We start from the raw sequence: 22,309 nt of genomic DNA on the forward strand, positions 1-22,309 counted from the left end.
CTCCTATATAATTTTGTATCACTGTATTTTATAAAATGTATTTGCTACTGTAAATATAATTTGTCACTTTGTACTCAACTCCCTTCTGAACTGTTTTATTTTAGAAAGACAAGAGTTTCAACTTATTCCAATATCAAGTTTTTGCTTCAATCTACCCAAAAGGTCCCATCTTAAATTTTTTTTTTTTTTTTTTTTGACATAGGGTCTTGCTATGTAGTTCAGCCTGGCTTTGAACTCACTATGCAGCCCACGCTTGCCTTGAACTCATGGTGATCCTCCTGCCTCAGCCTCCTGATTGCTAGGATTAGAGGTGTGCAGTACCACACTTGGCCCATCTTCAAACATCTTTTAAAAATTTATTATTTTAATAAAGTTGTGCATTTACTCTACGTCATATTCAACCAATGCACACTGCATCATTTTTATATTATATCACCTCCAATTTTGAGAACATTCCTTAAAACTGCTGATGCCCTGAAATCATGGAAGGACTGGCTGGAAGCTGAGTCCTTCCAGAAAATAGATAGGTATCCAGGGCCCTCCCAACCTGAGACCACTTCAAACTGTCTGCCTAAACATTTTTTCAAGCGCACAGTAACGTTGTAAATTCAAACCTAAATATTTGTTAGAACCAATTTGCTGTTCAGAAATCTCAAGGGAGATACTTTTTTCTTCCCTCCACCAGTATGCAATTTAAATTCCTTTCCTATATAATGTATTTATTGTGCATTTTCTTTCCATTAAAAGGCTAGCTTTTTGGTGTCCTAGTTTAAGTAGCCATTCTATTGGACTCCTCTCCCAAGATAATTTTTTCTCTCATAAAGGTACATAAACATCTAGGGTGTATCTTCCACTGGATGACACTTGGATTCCGTCATCTACAGTGTTAGATAACAGAACAAAAACCTGGATGTAGGGCTGGGGATTTAACTCAGTATTTCCGCCACTTGCCTCGAAAGCACAAGGTCCTGAGTGTGATCCCTGGTACCAAAAAAAACCCACGAAAATTTATATAATTGTTTTTAATGTAGATTTGCATAAATGCATTTATATAACTGCTATTAAACCAATGTTATACATCCAGTTTTGCGGTGTCTTTTTTTGGTGCCGGGGATCAAATTCAGGACCTTGCGCTTGTGAGGTGGGCATGGTGCCACTGAGCTAAATCCCTGGCCCTAAATTTGCATTTTTAATAAAAGGAACATTTTGGTTTCTTTTAGCTGATCACAGCTTCACATTCATACAATTTCCCAAAGTCTGGACTTTGCTGTGTGCAGTGGCTCTTTGCTGGCTGACTTGCCCTCTACGACACACTCTTCGCCTGTTCCTGCGCGCTCAGCGTCTTAGCAGAGTTCCCTTCCCCACCACAAAGGCCTACACTGTGGTCTGGCTGATGGGGAACAGGTGAGGTTACTAAAAATCGTCACTGAAGCACAGCCGCATGGGACCATAACTCTGACCCCTTCCAACCAAACCAGCTCTCCTGGGCATGCTGGCAAACCCCAAATTGCCCTGTGTGCCCCCCAAACACATAATTAAACCCTTTAATGTATGCAACCGAGCCCTCTGCTTGACAACGACCCTTGGCTAAGCATGCGAAGTGACACATCATACAGTCGGGGACTGCTTCGTCCTCATACGCTCCGGACAATGAGCTTTCCATGCACAGCCGCTTTATTTCCCCAACACCCCCAAGAGGAGGAAATCCACTTTACTGATGAAGACCCTGAGACCTGTAGGTCAGTAACTTGCACACGCTAACACAGCTGGAGAAGCAGAGTAAGAATAGAAGCCCAGACAGAGTGACCCTAAGCCCCACCCTCTAAGCCAAAGCACTGTTTTCACTGCTTCGTATTGAGAAAAAAACCAACTGTGATTGGAAGAAGCCATGGTGGTCTGAACCTCAATGCCAATAACATGAATTTATCAAGCGCAGCAGTGCTCGGCAACCAGTCAAGTTTTAGATAAATCTCAGCACACTTGTCAACATGCTCAACATGCTTCACATCCCAGGCACAGTCGTGTCCCAAAGGGCCGAGCTGAAGAACAGGTCACCACTTTAATCCCTCTGAACCCCAACCTCCCGCCTGCCCAGCCCACTCCGAACTTGAGGTCTGGCAGGACCCTGGCTCGTGGTGGGCAATGCACGCTTCCCCTCGCGTCGCACGCTGCAGGCCTTCACCACAGGCGAGCATTAAGACAAATCGGGGCCAGTGAAGTGGGTAATGGGGTTTGGTGCATAAAACACTTGGTGGAAATGCAGGGGAACTTCTGGCTTTTCTTTAACATTAACTGCTTTGAAACGCATCATTTAAGACAGAATGCTTGGAGAAGAACCTCCAGACCACTGGTAGCTTGGGCTACATGCCTTTTAAAATTAGGAGCGGTGTGCAGCGAGTTATTTTTAATACACACTCCATGGGGCGACTGCTCAAACGCACTGCTGAACACCACGAGCGTCCCCACCACAGCACAAAGCGGGAATCGCAGGGCTTGGAGCAGGAAGGAGGTCTGAACCTTCAAGCGCATGCAGAAGCTTAAAAAAGAAACAATTAAAATATCCAAGCAGACGGTTTTCATCTCCACGAGCAGAAAGTATTCCTACACATTCAGACTTGTAGGGCCCTGGGCCACGGACCAGGAGGGAGGACGAAAAGTGGTTATAAATATAACATTAAAAAGATAATTACATTGCCCTGTAACTTCTAAAGTCATGTCTGGCTCCTCTCTCTTCCACTGTCGTTCGGAAGCACTGGTTTATGTGAAGAAAGCGCCCGTCACAAGGGGAAAGCTGCTTCTCAGTTCTTCTTCACTACAAAGAGCCTGCTCCTCACACTGCGCCAAATGATCATTGCTCCAGTGTAACTAATTCTTTCCCCTTCCCTCCCTGCCTCTCTGCCTTCCTTCTTTTCTCCCTCCCTCCTCCTTTGCTTGTCTCCCTCCTTCCCTTCCCATCCTCTGTCCGTTCGTCCATTTGTCCTTCCACTGTGTCCTGTCTATCACGCTTTAATAGCCTAGTGGCCCCTAGGTGCTTTGGTGTCTGTGGGGATCACACTGATTGTTATCACCGATCTCATGAACTAATCTCAAGTCCATCACAGCCTCTGGGGCTCTCCCTCCTCAATTTGGGGTCCCCGAAGCCGGAGTCCTGCCTTATAGCTCTTTGACTTCCTTCTGGCCAATGCACTGTGACTTGAGTGTGTGTAATTCACAGCAGGATGCACTCAGGAACTGCTACCCAGCGGGACATCCGGCTCCATTCTGTACACGGTAACCTCAGGGAAGTCACTTCCGTTTCTTCCTGTGACCCGAGGGAGGTCAGAAAAACCAGTGCCACCATCCACAGAGGGTTGGCTGACGATCTGGTCATAACAGGAGCAAAGCTACGTCATAGATCTGTGCCTTGCCTGAAACACTGCCCCAGATGTGATTCAGGGCTAAACACCAGGACACTGGCCAACCAAAGAAGCTGTCGCTTGCTAGGGCCTTGCCAAACTCCTGTAAGAAGCATGCCAGCTAAGACCCTGAGCATGACATTTCCCTGTCCAAAACATCTAACTGGAAGAAGCCACGCAAAGCTTTGGCCCTCTTCAGTTTTCGTGTGTGTGTGTGTGTGTGTGTGTGTGTGTGTGTGTGTGAGAGAGAGACTCTTCCCCATCAGTAAGATCTGAAGGTCACCTTCTGCCCTCACAGGCTCACTGAGCTGCAGTTGATACCCAAGCTCATTTCTGGGCTGCTCTGAGGCACATAAGCATAGACTGGTCCAAGGATGGACAGAATCCAGAATCTTTTTTCTTTTTTGCAGAATTAGAGATTGAACTCAGGACCTTCACAATTTCAAAAAAGCTATTTTGAGACAAGGTCTCACTAAGTTGCTGCGTTGCCTAGGCTGCACTGGAACTTTCTTGTTTTGTTTTTTTTTGGTGCCGGGGATCGAACTCGGGTCCTTGCACTTGTGAAGCAGGTGGCGGAACCACTGAGCTAAATCCCCGGCCCCAGCACTGGAACTTTGAATTCTCCTGCCTTGGCCTCTCAGGGCGTGGGGGTTACAGGTGTGCGCCTCTGGCCTGACTCCCCACAGTATCTCAGTGCCCCCGGGGAGCCTCTCTCCCTCGGCCCTTAGTTTCTCTGGAGGACAAAGTCCTGCTGGGGTGTGGCACATGAAAATACCACGCTTGTCAGGCATGAGAATGTGCAGAATGAGAAACTCTTGCTAGGAGCAAGACAGCACTTTGTTTCCAGAGGAGTTACAGTGCGTTCTCGGGCGGAAACCGGGTGCTCTCTCACCATCGCAACACCCGAAAACTGGATTTGCTGAGCACCACGATGTCCTTTCCCAAATACCCCGTGTCCTGACTTCTGGATCCCAAGGATAAGTTACAGTCAATGGCAAAGGGGAGCTGAAATTGCAGAAGCAATTAAGGTTACTAATCAGCTGCTCTGGAAATAGGGGGTCATCCCAGGTGATCTGGGTGTGGCCGGTGTAATCAAAGGAGTCCTTAAGATGGAAGGGGGATGCAAAAGGAAGTGAGCCAGTGATCGGACAGAAGGAGGGGTGGACACGCCATTAGAGGCCTAGGCCTGTGGTGGTCACTGTAAGATTCCAGTTAGGGAAGGAGGCAGATTCTCCCCTGTGGCCTCAAGAAAGGAATGCAGCCAATCTGACTTGATTTTTTTAGCTTAGTGAGATCTGTGTCGGATTTCTGATTTAGAAACAAAACTGTAAGATAACCTAGGTACAGTGGCACAAGCCTGTAATTACAGATACTCAGCAGGCTGAGGCAGGAGGATGACCAGTTCAAGGCCAACATGGGCAATTTAGCAAGAATGTCTCAAAACAAAATTGTGGGAAAAAATAAAGGCTGAGCATGGGGCTCAGCAGTAAAGCACTTCCTTTAACTTGCATGGCCTGGGGTTTTTGATCCCCTAGACTGAAACAAAAAAGGTAACAGAGCATTTGTATTGCTTGTGTATGGGGGTTTCTGGTAACTGTGATAGAAGCAACAGAAACTAATATACCCACGACAAAGGAAAAGACCTAGTAGGACAATGCACTCATGTCTCAGAGAATCCTTTTCCTAACCTACAAACTGAAATGAGCCATCATTCCGATCTGCTTCTCTCCGAAGACTCATCTGGGGGCCCCAGAGCTGTGAGACCTGGGCGTGAACCCGAGGCTCTGCGCTGCCTCGCTGCGTCTCTGACAAAGACTGAAGCCCTCAGGCCTCTATTTGTCCTGTGCAGAGCAGCGATGCCAAGGTGTCAGCCACCCTGAGGATCCGAGTCAATCCCGGAGAGAGATCGACGGAGGATCTGAGGGATCAGGGGGGCGGCAGGTGCCCCATCCATGACATCTGGGGGGAGTCGGGGACCCCGCAGAGCCAGGACACCTCACACACGGGAAACCTTGGTGGATCCCACAGGGTTCAGCTATTAAAATTCTTTCAACTCATTTCTTTTTTTTGGTACCAGGGATCGAACTCAGGTCCTTGCGCTTGAGCAGCAGGCAGCGAAACCACTGAGCTAAATCCCCAGCCCTTCAACTCATTTCTTTATTTCCTCTCACAGCAACGTCATAGCATTATATTGATTTTTAAAGCTAAATCAGAGATAAGATTACTCTGCATGACACCCACGTCATGGTAACAGGAAGGGTATTTACCAATTCGCCACTGGCGAGTGCATTAGATCTGCATTCACAGGACCCGGCCTAGGATCGTGTTTAGAGACAGATTTACCCACCTCCTCAGGTTTTCAAGAGTCCTAAGAGTCCTAAGAAATACAGCATCTCTTTAAAAAATGAAACTGTTAACAGGTAAGAACCCAGACTGTGAGGCTCTCATTGCAAGGTTCCTGGTCACAGTTTAAGAAACTGAGTACCCTAAATAAGGTGAGCCTCTTTAAAATTCAAATTCTCTTCCAATCCTGCCAGAAAAATCCCTGCTCCCCCTCCCTGATGCAAAGTGACCTTCAGGGTAACTGTGGCCTCCAGAGATCCTGGGGGCAGAGGGAGAAAGGAGACACCCAGCCCGGCTCCTGAGAAGAGCTGCCCCTGAGTTCCTCCTTTGCATAGCTACGCGTTCCGGCCAGTTCCCTAGGAGCCTTTTGGGCCAAGGCCCTGCTCTGCCTCTGTCCGGCCTGCACGCCCCATGACTCCATCTTGGTGACGTTGTGGAGGAATCAACTGTATCACTGCCTCAGAAGTTACAGAAAGGCGGTGTTTCCAAACACTATTTTACTGCTGCCGACAGCAGCCTCTCTCCCGCACCCGGGACTGCCAGGTTGCTGACAGGATGTCCCCACCCCGCTCTGGAGCACCAGTCACATTGCTGCCTGTGAGAGAAGTGCTCCCTGCAGTTATGGCGCCCAGCACCCGAGCCTGTAGTGTGTGACAGTTGCTGCTAATTCTACTGAGTACTTGGTTAAACAAGGCAAGGTGTAGTCACTGCCTGAGTTTGAGTAGGAACCGAGTCCCGAGCTGCCGGTGCTCACCCTGTCTCATTACAGGCCCCATCCCAGCCCTTCCCTCCCACAGCCAGGAGCTTGGCACCGTAGATTTGAAGACTTGGTTCTGGCCCGTCCTTTCCTTTTGTGTACACCACACAGTTGCTGTTTCCAGCATCCTGAAGGGGTGGGAAGAACCCCTCGACCTGGTGACTCCGACTGTCTCATACCTCACACGCAAGGTGGCTGAGGTCAGAGGTCAGCTCTATGGGAGGCCCCAGCTGTGTCACTATTACCCCAGGCCGGGGACCTCGTGTCCAAGCTCAGCTTCCTCATCAGTGAAGTGAACAGCCCCAAGAGAACCGGCTCATAGGAGTCCTAACTTCAACAGGAGTAAGTCCCAGGAAGGCCTGGCATGTATTGTAAGTGCTCGAGAAATGGTAGGTGTGGTCCTGATTCTCTCCTCAGATTCTACTTTATGCCGGTGACTCCCAGAGGAATGGTCTCTCCCAATGTTACAGAAGGGATGGGGTGGGGGATGGGGGCTCTCACTGGCCTTGGACTCTCAGCCACCCTTCTGCCTCAGATTCCCAAGTGCTGGGATCACAGGTGTGTGCCACCACACGCTGCGGCATTACAGATTTAATACCAAAAAATCCAACTAAGAAATATAAACTCCAGCAAAGGAGGAAGAATGGACAGAGCCTGTGGAAGAGGCACGTTCATTTTTATTTCATTAAACAGTAAAAATATAGCAGGCACTTATTGAATGGATCCCCCCCCCCAGTGTGCTCCTCCATAGGGCAGCACCAGGAGGTGAGCGGGCCCAGCGGTTTCCTCATCCCTGCTTTGCAGATGCAGGCACCGAGACGGAAGGAGGGTGTAAGTCTGGCAGAATCTAGGACTAGAAGGTGCCATTGAAACGTGCTATTCAGTTTCACCTTGCAGAGGCAGTAACTCTCCACTAGGCGGCGCATGCCCAGAAATGGGGTGCACATGGGCGATATTTGGGGTACGCCACTAACCATGCAACCCCCCAAACAAGCACAAAAATGAATTTAAGTAATAACTGTGTGTTCGCCATCAAAGTATACCTTCAAAACATCTTTCTAGCTCTAGTCCAACCAGATCACATTCTCCAAGCGTCTCTTTTGCCCAAATTCAGGAACCAACACTGCATTTCAGGAGGAAGCAGCTCTGCGTTCAGAAGGCACGGGAGGTGGTTCTAGAGAAGTCCCTTCAGCTGGGAATCCCCCAGGAGGCCAAGACAGGGCAGGGAGGGAGTGACTTGGGAGTGCTATTGGGCTTCATGGTTCTTGAGGGCTACCATCACACAGAGGGCCATCAAGGGGCAACACTTTGGCTCAGAATAAAAGACTGCGTTTGGGTTTGTTTTGTTTTGGGGGGTTTTGAGACAATTTCACTGTAGCCCAGGCTGGCCTTGCACTCACCGAGATCCTCCTGCCTCAGCCTCCCGAGTGCCGAGACTGCAGGTGTGCACCACAACGCCCGGCAAGAGACACGGTGCTCTGAGCAGTGCCGGCACTTGTATCTTTCATTAGCAGCCAATTTCTAAAAACTCAGGCTGGGGATAAGACTGAGCCACGGAGAGTCAGGTTTAGGTGCCCAGGGCCTTTCCCCAGCGTCCCGCCTACGCCACAGAACATGGGGTTCTAGGAATGTGGGGTGGAGGGTTTTACAAAGTTCACCTTTCAGTCACTGTCTCAGGAAAGTCGTGTAACGGCTTCTCTTCCAAGTTTACTTTTGCTACGGGAGTCAGCTCTCCTTCCTGTTTGGGGTGAGAGATATTTTTTCGCCTCTTGGGCAGGTCATTATTCGCCAAACTGGAACCAAGGCGAGGAAGAAGAGAAGGGCAGGACAATAAAACCCTGACTGGCCTCTTGTTCCCGACAGCCTGGTATCTCCGGAGCCACTGCAGGCAGCGCAGGTGCCCAGCAGTTTATGGTCCAAGCCAAGTCGCCCCGTCCCACCTGCTCGGTCACCTAAGCGAACACACACTGAGCTCAGGAAAACCGCGTTCAATTCCTTATGTTAATCATCAAGCCAAAGCCAGCAGCCTCCCACCTCCGGGTCCAGGGTGGTAATTAAATATGAAGCCATGGCAAATCCTCTGGACAAATACGGAGCAACAACAGAACGCTCTTTGTGTGGGAGGCCAGGAGCTGGGCCACCACACGCCACACACCAGGGAGCTGCAGGAGCTGTCGCGCAACTAGCAAAGTTGGTTTCCCAACTGTCACCGTTCTCAGGGTCTCGTGCCAGCTCCACAACTAGGTGAGCAGGAAATGGTCTTGCCCCTTAGCGCTGGGCTTAATCCATCAATGCAGCGCAAGGTCTCAGCTGCGTGGCGTTTCCACAGCTGGGGCCTGAGCGCGCGCACCTTGCGGCTGGCGCTGGGCCCACACGCAGAACGGCTGCTGACCCCACGCAAGACCCAGACAGCTCCGTGTGCGGTGGGGAGGCTGGGAGGCAACTGAAGCTGAGCGCAGCACAGGAAAGGAAGGCAAGGCACAGGCTTAACCGGTTAGGACCCCGCCGGCACAGAACGTGTTTCTATCCACGTCCCACGCAGGGCCGGGCACGACTCTCCAGGGCCCCCTCGCCCGCAGGGCGGGCCGTTCCCAGCCCGAGTCGGGCCCCGCGCCCCGCGCCCCGCGCCCCGCGCCTCGGGCTCACCTTCCAGCAGCACCTCGCGACCCGCGCGCTTCAGCGCCTGCACCGCCTCGTCGTGCGTGGCGTCCCGCAGGTCGGCGCCGTTCACCGACAGGATGGCGTCGCCCACGTACAGGGCCTGGGTCTGGTCGGCCGCCAGCCCCTTGAAGATCTTGCTGATGAGGATGGGCATGCGGTTCTCGCGGCCGCCCTTGATGCTGATGCCCAGACCGCCCAGCTCCTGCTTCAGCACCTTCACGCCGCGCTTCTGGCTGCACACGGGCTCGGGCGCGGCGGGGCCGGCGGGGCGCACCCCGGCCGGGCACTCGGGGGGGCCCGCGCCCGCGCCCCGCGTGCCCTGCGCCGCCGCCCCCGGCCCGTTGTGCGCCGCCGCGCCCGCCTCGCCGCTCAGCACCAGCGCGTCCTCGCCCAAGTTCACCAGAACTTTGTGCCAGCGGTCGCGCACCGAAACTTCCAGCAGCCCGCTGCGCCGCGCCCGGCCGCCCCCGCCGCCCGCCGCCGCTAGCGCCATGTTTCCGGCATGCTGAGGGCGCCGCGCGATTGCTCCCGGGCGGCCGGGCGGGCGGGCCAGGGCCGCGGCGGGCGGGGAGGAGCGCGCCCCGCGGAGACCGAGCGCCGCGGGACCTCAGACGCTCCGGCGCGCCCGGGCTGCAGCCGCGCGGTCCCCTCGCCGGATCTGGGCGGGGAGGAGCCACCTGCCAGAAGGCGAGACCGGCTCAGGGGAGGGGACAAAAAAAAAAAAAGGAGGCAGCTGCTACATTGCAAAACCCCGGCCGGGGAGCGGCGGAGCGCGGAGGATCGAGGGGGGGAGGCGGTGGCGCGGGGCGGGGCGGGAATCGGGCACCGGTGGGGCGCAGGCGGGTCCCTGGCGCGGGGCTCCCCCCGCCTCAGCCGCAGGTGTGTGTCCCGCCCCGACGCCCTCGCCCGTCCTCCCGCTGCCGCCCCCTCGGCCTCATCCCCGGGGAGATCCTGCTGCTGACCAAGGTCCTGGGCTGTCCCGGACCCCAGAGGGACAGGAGGCCCAGGGTCCCCAGCAGTGAGCCCCAAGTGCTGATGCAGACCCCGAGCGCCCTAAATCTGCTGCTCCGAGACGCACATCTTTCCTTCCCGCCGGCTCGGGACAGGTTTCTGGGCCCCGGGATTTCAACAGGTCACTGCCTCTCTCGGACCCCCCGGGTGCTCTCCGGGGACCCCAGATTCCAGACAGGAAGCCCTCCGTGTAGGAAGCCAGGGCGGGCTGGGCTGCATCTCAAAGCGCCTGCCGCGCTGCCCATTTTCGTCCCAAGCTGCACTTTCCCCAGGGAACAATACTGTCTCTCTTGGGTGCCTTCCCTGGGCGACCGCACCCCAAGGCAGCTGGACATCCCAGAGGCCCCCTGCCCTCGACGACCTCAACAGCTCTCGGGCCCTGTCGCGGCGACTGGAGCTTCTCCTCGACCTCCCGTCCACTGTTCTTTCCTGGCTCCCTGAAAACAGCCCGACTCTGCTAATTCCTGAGGCTGAACTGAACCTGCTGAGGCGTCTGTCGGGAGGGGAAGCCCTTGCTGGAGGCGGGAATCTTCCCTCCGATGGGTGGTCCTGTGAGATCCCCCGCCTCCCAGCCAGGCCCCACTCTCCCTCAGGGGTGCGGGACTCAGAGTTCTCAGGCCGCGCCCGGAGGCGCTGAAAACCACATTTTCTCTCCAGAGCCCTATTCGGCTGCCCGCTTGGTGGCATTTTTTTTAACCCACCAGTTTTCTAAAAGCGCCTATTCTTTCATGCCAAGGCGCCCACGGCAGGGAGAGCAGCCCCGGGGCTCCGGGGTCCTGGCGCGTGCGGAGTCCGCCAGGGAGCTGGGAAGGAAAGCCGGCTAGGCCCGGCCACTGCTTGGCCACCGAGGACTCTGGCTCGGGTGAAACCGGAGCCTGGGCGTGCGCCCAAGCCCAGAGCGGCACCAGAATGCCAGTGCGAGAGTCAGAAATCAAAACCAGGGACCTGAAATTCTCCCCCAGCAGCGTGCCGGCCTCAGGCTTCCGCGGCCAGTCACGTGGGAGGCCAGCCGCCTGCAGGTAATTTATGGATTTGCCGAGCAGTTGCAGGAGGGGCTTTCTCAGAACCTCTGTGCTAAGCGCATTCTTCCTGCGTGAGCGAACAGTCATGGAGGGCGGAGGTTGCACCAGCGCGAAGGGAGGCGAGTTCTGAGGCTCGGCAGGCCCCAGGCACTCGCGGGCCGGGTCCCCCGTGGCACTGTAATTACGGCCTGTTCACAGCACACACTCCTGCACCCCCAGTCCTCGGGGCGCTGGTCGTTATCACCATTCCAGCGCCCTGGGTGAAGGAGCAAAGGTGGAGGCTTAGTAACCCACTTGGGTCGTGTAATTGGCCAGCGACAGAGTCGGGATTCGAAACCAGGTATCAAGAGTCTGGACTCTTAACCATGGTCCTCTGCCTTTGAAAATCCAGTTTGTCCCCCTGTGTGCGTGTGTACCCCAAGACGCCTTTCCGCTGGGTGGGAAACAGGGCCAGCCCTTCTCCTTAGGCCTCACTGTCCAAGACAGGCGAACCCCAAGCCCGCTTGACACCACGTCCTTTAGCAAGGCTGTCACTGTGAACCTAGTGGCTGCTTGCTCTCTTGTGAGCTTGGAAGCCCTCTGACTGTTGACACTGACTCTGGGAGGTGAGCCTTGTGGCCTTCATCTCTTAGTTCTTGGTGGGAACCCTGGAGCTTTATCACACCACAGTGACAGGTATTTCCCGTCCCCCTGTGGACCCTGGGTTAGCTTTCCATCTCTACAGCAAACACCTGAGATAATCAACTTAGAAAGTGGAAAAGTGGATTTGGGCCCCTGGCTTTAGAACTTCTGGTCCATAACAGATTGGCCTTGTATTGGGCACACACCGTGGAGGAAGCATGTGGTGGAGTTGACCTCATGGCCCAGAAGCAGGAGAGAGAAAGGGGAAGGGGCTGGGCAGTGACCCGGGGCCTGCAGGCCTCCCACAAAGCCCCACAAAACTGGAGACCAGGCCTTTGAGACTGGAGCCTTTGGGGGAGACTGCATATCTGAGCTGCCCCAGACCCACACAGGCTCCCTTTAAGCAGGGTCCCCAGGAAGGAATAAAAGGGACTTCAGGCTTCTTCACTGTATCCATGGTGACTTTTGAGCTCAAGGCCCAAGGCCGCATTTGGGGCTCAAGGCCAGAACTCCTGATCACACGAAATGTCACACACTTTCTGGATGTGGCTTCTGAAGTTCAAGGCCCGACTCTGAGTCCCGCTGCAGCACTGCATCCAGACAGGACGCGGGCAGCCCTGTCCCCAGATCCACCCGCCCCATTCTGTTTCCACTTTGTGTCCTGAAGTTGACTTCCGTTTCCCACCCAACCCAAACCAGGACCTTTCTGTAGGATGTGTGTATTCTTACAGATATTTGGGTGGGCTTAGACTTTTTGTTTCGTTTTGTTTCTATTTATTATAATTTTAATTATAAATATATATGGGATACAGTGTGATCAAACTCTGGTGGGTACGATGAATTCACAATGTATAATGATCAAACCAGGGTAGTTAGCATTTCCATCTACTCAAATATTTTAAATTTTTTTTGTTAACATGATTAACTGTGCATACTTATTGGGTTTTTAATTACAATTCCCAGTTTTCAGTGGCAACTTTGAGAGTTTTCTTTTGATTTGACAGATTATCAAAATCTTCATGTAATCTTAGTGGGCATTGAAAGTCATCCAATAAAGGCAGAAAGAAATGCAATTTACGTGAATACTACGTACTTCAAAGAATATTAAAAATATATATTTAAGATCATAAATTTAAACCATCATATCAAAAGCCACTTGAAATCTCCATTATGAATGCAGGGATATAAAAACATAAGGTCTTTGCAGATGGGAAGGGGAATCTAGGGACAGAAGGTGAGGGGAAGGAGGGGCGGGGGAAGGGGAGACAAAAAGGACCAAGATTTGGGGTACCCGCACCAGCTCCCCACGGTGACGCGTCCACCAGTATCACAAACATGAGCTGACAAAAATAAATCGGCTACAAGCACCGTAAGGTCTCTGAAGATCCAAGTCTGCTACACCAGAAGTGATGTCAGGGATTTCGCTTACTTTAAACTAACTCTTAAGGTCCTGTGCTCACTCCCTTTATTTTTTGATTAGTACCTATTGCAGTGTGCAGTGAGTACTCACCAGGGGAGGTGGCCATGCGCGTGACACACCCTGCTCCTTGCTGGTCCCCTCGCCCCATCCCGTGGTTCCTCCTCATCCACAGAACTGGACTGGACTCAAAGAGCGAGTTTCACTGTGCTCTGCTCCAGGAGCCTGCGACACACAACAGAGAACAGCCTGTGGCTGGAGGAACAGTGCTCCTGCTTAGCCAGTCTGTGGAGCGCGCTGTCCCAGGCGGTGGGCTGTGGGACAGACCCCAAGCACGACTTCTGCACGGAAGAACATGCTACAAGACAATGAAACACAGTGTCAGGATTGGGGGGCCGGAGCAGGGGTCCTGCAGGTGACTCTAAACGTACAGAAGTGAGAGGCGACATCTGGACATAGGCCTGGTGATGGGAGAGGACAGGACAGCCTGCCTGGATCTAGGGAGGAGGTGCGGGGAAAGGAAGCGCTGTACCTGTCGGGTTCCAGGGGTGGAAAATCGGCCCCTGTGGCTGGGGCAGCCTCCAGCAGGAAGAGAGAAGCAAGAGAGGAGAGCGGAGGGAGGCTGGGCCACATCCGCCCGTCTTCTCGGAGCCTCCGGACCAGCAGTGTGAGACTGAGGAGCCATCTCGATTTGCAGTACTGGCTCTTTCGCCTTCCGAGTAGTCTCCCTCAATAGGACACACACCTCAGGACTTGGGTTTGGAAAATGTGATTCCTGCCTTTGGACACCGCTTCCTACAGACAGACTCGAGGACCTGTGGGAGGGTCGTCTTCCCCATGCAAAACAGGAGGACAGTGAGGAAGAGGAAGCGGGTGCTCTTGGGTACCCGGGGTACGGGGGGCTGAGTGCGAATGTGACTGGAAGCAGCCAGAGTCCAGATTCCAGGTCGACCACGAGGGAGGTGGTGGGAGGCTGAGCAGTCTCTCTTCTCTGGGTGCCCCAGGTGCCTAACAGATACGCTGTCCTTTTTAGAGTGCTAGGAAACACCCTCCATTGCATACGGGTGGGTCCTTGGTAAACTAATAATCTGTCACCTAGATCCTCAGAAGAGCCGTGGATCAGCCGAGAGCAATCTTCTGGCTCCCTGCGGGGGCTTTCTGCGGCCACCTGACAGGAATCTGTTGTTGATCTTCTCTGACTGGGTTCTTCCTGTGCTTTCCTTCCATAACAACTTTGTTAGGGTTTAAAATGAAGTGGTCCCCAAACACTCAACTATTGAAGGCTGGGTCCCCAAGGCAGCCATGTTGGGAGATGGGGCTCAGAGAGGTGACTGGATCACCAGGACCTCAAGTGGATTAATCCACTGATAGCTCACTGGCTGCGTGGAGTATTAGGAGGCGGGGCTCAATGGGAGGAAGTAGGTCGCTGGGCACTGCCTTTGAAGGGTGTACCTTGTTCCCACCCCTTCCGCTGGGGCGTTTTCCCTCTGTCTCTGCCTCCTGGCCACCATGAGGTGAGCAGCTTTCCTCTACCATGTCGTCCCGTGTTGTTTCTGACTCGCCACAGGCCTAGAATCAATGGAGCCAGCAACTGTGGACTGAATCCTCTGCAACCTGGAGACAAAATACATGTATCCTCCTTAAACTGCTTTCTGGTATTTCATCACAATGACAGTTGGCTAATACAACTTGCTATTGAAATAAGCTTTATACCATGTGATATAAATTTAAGTCACTTTTCCCATGAGGTTATGCAATTTATCCTGTTTTTGAATCATAGAATGATAGGTCTAAAGACATGCTGAACATAATGGGTCTGTGAAATCCTGGGAGACACAATATTCCAACACAGACCAGGAACTTGAGCATGCTGGCCAGAGTAGGCATCCCACACCTGAGGAGTTGCAGAGAAATAAGTCAACATTTCTTCTTCAAAATAATATGGAATCTAGAATAACTTTCAAGACCTTACTAAATTTGTCTTCAGATTCCAAAATGAGTTGGTTACTAAATTTCAGAAGAACCTTTGCTGTCAGGGCTCTAAGAAGATGTCTAACTTTCTCCATGACCCTCACCTCCTTTATGAAGCTATTTCTGAGTACCTCTCTCCCACACCGTGAGAAACAGCCAGCTTCCTTCTTGACCCTGCCTGCCCCACAGCCTGCTAGTAACCTTGCAATTTGCTCTTAGCTGTCCTCCCTATCCACTCTCTGTCCTCACTCTCAGCCCATCGATGGGGCTCTTGGCAAATTCTCCTTTGTCTTAGATTGGCTCTGCATCTCTCTCTTCTACAGGAGTCCTCCCTTCCCTGCAGCTTTGCTGTCCGCGGTTTCAGTTACCTGCGCTCAACCACAATTGGAAAATATTCATGGAAAATTCCAGAAATAAACAGTTCATAAATTCTCAGCAGTGTGATACAATTCTGCCCCATCCTGTTTTTTCCCACACGGGGCAGGAGTGGTCCTTTATCCACGGTGCACTGCCTATACATTCTGTCTCTCCTTGGTGGGTGAAAGAGATACCACAGTCATATGTCTCTTACTAGAGTATATTTTTATAATTGTTCTACTTTACTATTAGTTGTTGGTAACGTGTGTGTGTGTGTGTGTGTGTGGTATCAGGGATTGAACTCGAGGTTTTGCACTGACCTACATCCCCAGGCTTTCTTTGTTTTATTACTTCGTATTTTGACATAGGGTATCTCTAAATCACTAGGTTGCTGAAGCTGGGCTCAAACTTGCAGCCCTTCTGACTAAGCCTCCCAAAGTGCTGAGAGACATGCACCATCATGCCTGGCCATTGTTAACTTATTGTGCTTGATTCATAAATAAAATTGTACCACAGGTATGTGCATACAGGAAAAAACACAATAGACATAGGGGTCAGTACCCTTCAAGGTTTCAGAAATTCACTGAGAAACCTGGATCACATCCCTCCCAGGACAGGGGGGACTGCTACACCCGTAGCTCTAACAGAAACTTTGAGAGTCCCCAGATACCACATTGGTACCCCACTGCCTTTTCTGGCAAGGGTTTCAATTTCTGTTCTTGGTCACTCAAAGATTACACTAACACTTTTGCTGCCTAATAATACTTCCAGTTCATGGAATGATTATATCTGTTAATTTTTCATCGTTTAACAAACTAGCACTTTGCTCAACTATCTTCGACCTTTTCCTCTGTAACTCTAGCAATACAGAGCTTTTTTAGATGACTTAAACTCCCAGATCATGTTTTTCCTATCCAATATATGCTTCACTATTTTCAACCAGACATGAATATATTTAAAGACCTTTTAATGTATTCTGATTTGGAAACATCCGTTCACTTCTAGGCCTCAGTGTTTCACCTATGAAGTGATAGATTCCTTGAGATGGCTCCATTACGCACAAAGTTCGATTCTGATTTGGTAGGAGAAAAGATACAGCAAGAATCAATAATCTGATTGTGACATCTTGGAAGATGATTTCAGTACTTCCTGACTTTCGGTCCTAAAGTTCAGATATTCAGATAAAGGAGCAGTTCCTGCTATCTGTGGAAGGCAAACTGAACTCCACAGAGGAAAAAGGTTTTGAACTTTGTGTTAAAGGACACACAGGCTTCAGAGCCCCTAGCAATGAGAGAGGCATTTCTGGCAGGGAGACCATCTCCGTCAAAGGCAGGAAGGAAAGGGTGTAAAGGTTTTCTTCATTGATCAGGGGGTGGACCAGCTTGGATGTGCTTGGGAAAGAGGTAAGACAGGGATCTGATGAAAAGGCACTGTGACCAAACCAATGCTTGCCTCCTAATGACGGTCCCACTGGTGCTGTTAAAGGGAAGGGTTCACATAGCCGATCTGCTAGAAGATAAAGAAGAAAGCCAGCCTCAGGCATAACTGTTACTTCACATGCTGCATTCTTTCATGCTGATCAAGGCAAAACCATGGCGGCTGGCTGCTCCAAGTGCCCAGTGTGGCTCTGAGGGAGGAAAAGACTTCTCCTCGTCTCAATTAGACAAACAGAAATCCAAAGGAAGAAAGAACCCCAGGGGTTGAGCCGGCTTCCTTCGTTCACCCCGGTAGCTATAGACAGATACCGTAATCCACAGTGCCCATTAAAGCCCCAGGGGTCAAGGGGGATGACAGACAATTCATCAGAATAGAGGGATGTGTTTACCAGAACAGACTCCGGGAGAAGGCAGGGATAGACCAAGTGATAGCTCTCCACTATAGATAAATTGAGATCTCAGATGTTGAATTTATCACAGAAGTGCTGGGAAGCCTTTCATTTCTCCTAATCAGGGGAGAAGATGATGTAAACAAACACAGGAGACTGAATGAGGAATGGGCTAGTAGGAAGAGGCAGAAGTGCTTTAGCATGATTTCTCACATGCAGTGGGAAGACAAATCCATGGTGAGCTGAAGGTAGGAAAATGAGATTGTTCAGTGGGCCAGGTAGGGTAGCTAAGAATTAGTGTTTGTGTGGAAATACGAGAGGGTGTAAAGAAAGACTGAATAGTTGATGATGATTAACTTAACTGAGCAGAAGGCAATGAAATAATAATTAGCTTTTGTTAAACCTTTACAACAGCTACCCTAGGACCAACTTGCATTTTATCTGCCTGTCCTAAGGGTCAGCCACTCCTTGAAGAAGCCCTGCAGCCTTGTAGTGAGGGTTATCACTTAGAAACCAGGATCTGGAGGCTAAGTGCCCTTTTTGCTACAAAGAAGAGAGCTCACACTCCTATGTCCCATTCAAATCCAACACCATGAAGTACTCCCTTGCTTTTCCTTATTCATGTTTGTGTCTCACAATACTTCAATGTTTCTAAAAGGTGTACAAAGTCATTCATTTTGCTGTGTCTTCAATATAGAAGGAAATTGTTTCACAATTATTATTCCAACACCAATACTAACAAAACTACTGGCCAAGTTCAAAATTTCTATGTGGTACATATTGTCTCCAGAACATTTTCCAGTAAAAGTGCAGAGCACTGCATGGATGCTTGATCTAATTTGCCACATAAACCTGGGCAAAGTGGCAGATTCAGATTGTGAGACTCTCTGGAAATAGGGGGCCTTGGGCGCCTCAAAAATATCAAGTCATGGAAGCCAAAAAGCTGAGTGGAATTGCTCTACGTTAACGAAAACTAGAGACATAAAAACCCAATAAAATGCAAAATATTGATTGAGTTCTCAAGAAACTGTGAGGACTTTTCATATGCCAATTGAAGAGATTTAAATATACACATATTTTGATGATATAATTCAATCGCTATCAATTAAGTTTGTTGGGCATACAGGGATGGAGGAAGGGAAAAGGGGAAATTAAAAAGATAAGATGTTATTGTAGATAGGTATTAATTAGATATCTTGTAGGCAGTTAGACAGGGCCAGCTGGGCTGGGGATTTAGCTCAGTGGCTCTGCGCCTGCCTCACAAGTGCAAGATCCTGAGTTCAATCCCCGGTACCAAAAAAAAGAAAAAAAATAGACAGGGCCACCCTCAAGGAGCCAACATGGAGAGGAGGCAACCTGGAGAACAATTGAGGCATATTCACTGGTTAGTATTATAAAAAGGAAAGAAGCACTGCTTCCCCTAGAGATGAATAGCAGTGATATTCTAAATGGGAAATTCCTTGTATGTGACTTGTTTTCCCATTTGATACCCATTTAATCAATATTACCTGGGTGACAATACTTGTAATCTTATTGGTTGGTCATGGTTTTGCCCCACCTTATGCCCACCTTGTCATTCCCATTGGGTCTTATAGCTTTGTCCCGCTTTGAACCTGCCTCACCCCATGGCTTTGCTCCATAAAAACCCCCTGGGAAACAGGGGCCCTGGTCAACCCACTCTACCAGTCCCCAGGTAGAGTTTCAGGGGCAGGAGCATCCAGTTCTGGGCAGCCTTGGGAAGTGGGTTCTGACCCTCAGCCCTCTCTCCGTCACCCAGGCAGGAGGAGATGTGCAGACCCTTCAAGACTTCTGGTCCTCACAGTGCTCTGGGATGGAGCAGTTTCTGGGAGAAATAGGTTGCCTCTTTCTGCCTTTCCTAGGTTATTACACAAAGCCTAAGTTATCCAAGCATCCTCAGATTTTTCACATCTCAAAAAGTAATAGGATCATGGACACCACTCCTCAGAAGGTTCTGGAAAGATACGTCAAGGGTTGGCAGGCATGGTATACCCACATGGGCATATAAGCGTTAGCGCGGTTGCTAGAATTCAGGTTTTCTGGGTCAAACTTCAGTGTTTATTCCTTCAGAATCTGAAGAATCACTGCTTTGTGCACTGTGAAATTATGTTGAGGCCACCAACTTTGAAACCTGGTTCACATGTCCTCCTTGCCACTGGCCTCAGAATTGTGTAAACATTCCAATAATTTCCGAAATAATTATTGACTAATGTGTAAATAGCCTGTGCTAGACACTTTTATGGGATAAAAAACCAAAACAAAACAAAATAAACACACAGGGCTCAGTGTTTGCTCTCAAGGGTTGGGCGATTTGGATTTTAAAAGGAAAGAATTATGTAAAAGTCTCAGAAACCTAGAGGTAGACTAAGAATAATAGGTCTCATAGCATGTGTCAAACACAGAACTAAGCGCTTTACTCATCGGATTCACTCCTTGCAGCAACTCTCCCAGGCAATGTGATTATTCACCAGATGACAGAGGAAAATATTGACTAACTTGCTCAAGGTCGTAGTGAGCTAATGACCAAGCTGGGATTCAATGCCCATCTGACAGATGTCAAAGTCCTGGAGAGTCTCACTGCACCTTTCTGACTCACTGAACTCACACAGGGCCCTGTTGTGGTGGGGACTGACACGGAAGTGCCCAGGAAGTGAGGAAGTTGGACTTCCAGGAAGGGCAGGATTAGAGAGGTGAGCTGTGGAGTTGGAACTGGGAGGAAATGGTGGGCATGGATTGGCGCAGATGGGGTTTGGTGAGAAGGGTACAGATGGGCTGGAGAAACATGAGTGTGGTGGACGGATGATGAGCACTGCATCACGCAAGCTCCTCTCAGAGGCCAGATGTCTTACTTGGCTGGAGAGCCATAGGATAGTGTGCTATGTTATTGGAGCTGGGTTTATGGCTGTGTCTCTGCTCCAAAGGGGAATTTGTTGCTTTAGCCAGGTGCTCTGGCTTCCTGAGTGCAGGTATTCCTTGGGTTGCATGAAAAGCAAGGTTTTTCAATATCTGTGGGAGGAGAACTTGGGGCCCCTGGTCAGGCGAACAATCCCTTTGCATAGGGAGTGTGGAGGAGCTTCAGGTCCTCTTAGGGGTGTCATGCATGCTTGTTTCCCAACTCAGGGCTTTGCACAAGTTCTTGAAAAAGTAATTCAAATTTTGATCAACCAAAATCATGACCCACAGTTTTTACCTCATTGGTGTAGTTTGAAAAAAATCAATAAATTTTACCATAAAATCGGTTTTCTATTTTTTTTTTAATCAGATGCTCATCAACACGAAATCTACAATTCCCTTATAATTGGCTATGTGGATGTAGGGCCTATTGCATTCCAGGTAGAGTTTTTAGAGGATGGACTTCCTTAATTCTTGCAATGGCATCATGAAGTAAGAATGATGGCGGTACCCATTTTGTGTGTGTGTGTGTGTGTGTGTGTGTGTGTCTGTGTGTGGTTTGAGACCGGGATCTCATTCAGGCTGGCCTTGAATTTACTATGTATCTCAGGCTGGTCTCAAACTCATGACAACCCTCCTGCCTCAGCCTCCTGAGTACTGGGATTATAGGTGGGTACCACCACGCCCATCTGTATCCATTTTTAATATTAGAAAACTCCAGCAGGGGGAGGATTTAAAACCAGGATTTGAAACCAGATGTTACAGCTTTGAAAGTCCACCCATTAACCAAGAATACTGCCTTGCATGACAGTTTGTACCTGGAGCTGATCCGCTATTTTGTATATGGCTATTTAAAAATTGGCCAAGAATTTTCACTACTCCTCTTATGGAGAGATAGAGGTTTACATTCCCATCACATAGATGAAGTCTAAGGAGAAACTTTAGTTATTGTGCTATAAACGTGTCTTAGAGATGTCCCAAGAAAGTCATAGAGAGAACAAAGAAACATACAGTTTATTTTTTCATTGATTCACTCATACATTCCATTAGTCATTCAACAAATATTGAGTATTTACTCAGGAAATTAAGCATTTACTCAGCCAGGCCCTGGGTAATAGACACGTGAGGCACAGTCTTTTCCCTCTAAAGGTGCAGACAGTGAGATTCTCTATGGAGCTTCTGCCTTTGAAAGCTGTTGCTAAAGAGAAGGACTGAACAACTCCTGCTGCTGCTGCTACTGCTACTGGTATGACCATCACTACTAACAGCAGCAATAATCTATGGTCATGGCAACCAAATAGCCCTTTACAGTTTACCAAAAACTTCATAATATATTATCTCATTTGGTTTCCAAAATAACTGAGAAGGAGGAGGACAAGTCTTTTCTCAATTTTGCACATGAAGAAATGGAAGAGCAGAGTTTAAGCCCCAAGTCTGGCTCTCGAAGTGGTAGGGTTGGAGTCAGAGCAAGGCTTCATGGACCCCACTTCCTGTCTTACTTCTAGGTTTTGGATGCTGATATGCAAAGGGAGTGACAATGAGCAGCCTTTAAGAAGCCTCCTTGGGTATCTAGCGTCCAGCCGCTCTTGTCTGGTTCAGGGAGCCAGTGCCGGTGTCAGTCTGTGACGCTGACTGCAGAAGATACAGCCACACTTGGCCCCAGGCGAAAACTGCATCACCTGGAGACCTGGCCCCTCTGAGCCACTCCCAGTCACCAGAGGGACTCGGCTCTGACCATGGATGACGGCTGGATGGTAGGACTTGGGCTTTGGCACAGTTCTGACCAAAGGGTAAGCACTGTGCTTTTGGAGAGAATGGACCTCTGGCGGGGACCCAGGACCGACACCCGGCCTCCTGTAGGGCCATGACTAAGCCAGCTTTCTTTCATTCCATCACCCGAAGGTCCTGGATGAGTGTGTTGGAATCCGCCCACCGAGCTTCTCCTCCTCTTCCTTCTCCTTAGAGTGTGGCATTTGGAACTGGACACTCAGGCCAAGCTGTCACCTGACGGCTGGCATC

General features: G+C 50.3%; 1 protein-coding gene and 1 long non-coding RNA gene across 2 annotated transcripts in view; both read right to left on the reverse strand.

The window, feature by feature from the left end:
* The window catches only part of Sntb1 (syntrophin beta 1), a 218,487-nt gene extending 208,682 nt beyond the window's left edge, over positions 1-9,805 (reverse strand). The window contains exon 1 of the mRNA XM_004850225.3: positions 9,142-9,805. Within this exon, the coding sequence (XP_004850282.1) occupies positions 9,142-9,649 (508 nt within the window). The 5' untranslated portion in view covers positions 9,650-9,805. The remainder of the gene's footprint in view (positions 1-9,141) is intronic.
* On the reverse strand, positions 7,151-9,133 carry LOC110350356 (uncharacterized). The gene is made up of 2 exons (XR_015442932.1): positions 7,539-9,133; positions 7,151-7,348 (listed from the first exon to the last, which is right to left on the reverse strand). It is a non-coding gene; the product is annotated as an uncharacterized LOC110350356 (long non-coding RNA).
* Positions 9,806-22,309: the final 12,504 nt, after the last annotated feature.

This window comes from Heterocephalus glaber, unplaced genomic scaffold (assembly GCF_053883595.1).
Source record: "Heterocephalus glaber isolate CG9 unplaced genomic scaffold, H.glaber_assembly_v1.0 deba00001555, whole genome shotgun sequence".
In the NCBI taxonomy this organism is placed as follows: domain Eukaryota; kingdom Metazoa; phylum Chordata; class Mammalia; order Rodentia; family Bathyergidae; genus Heterocephalus; species Heterocephalus glaber.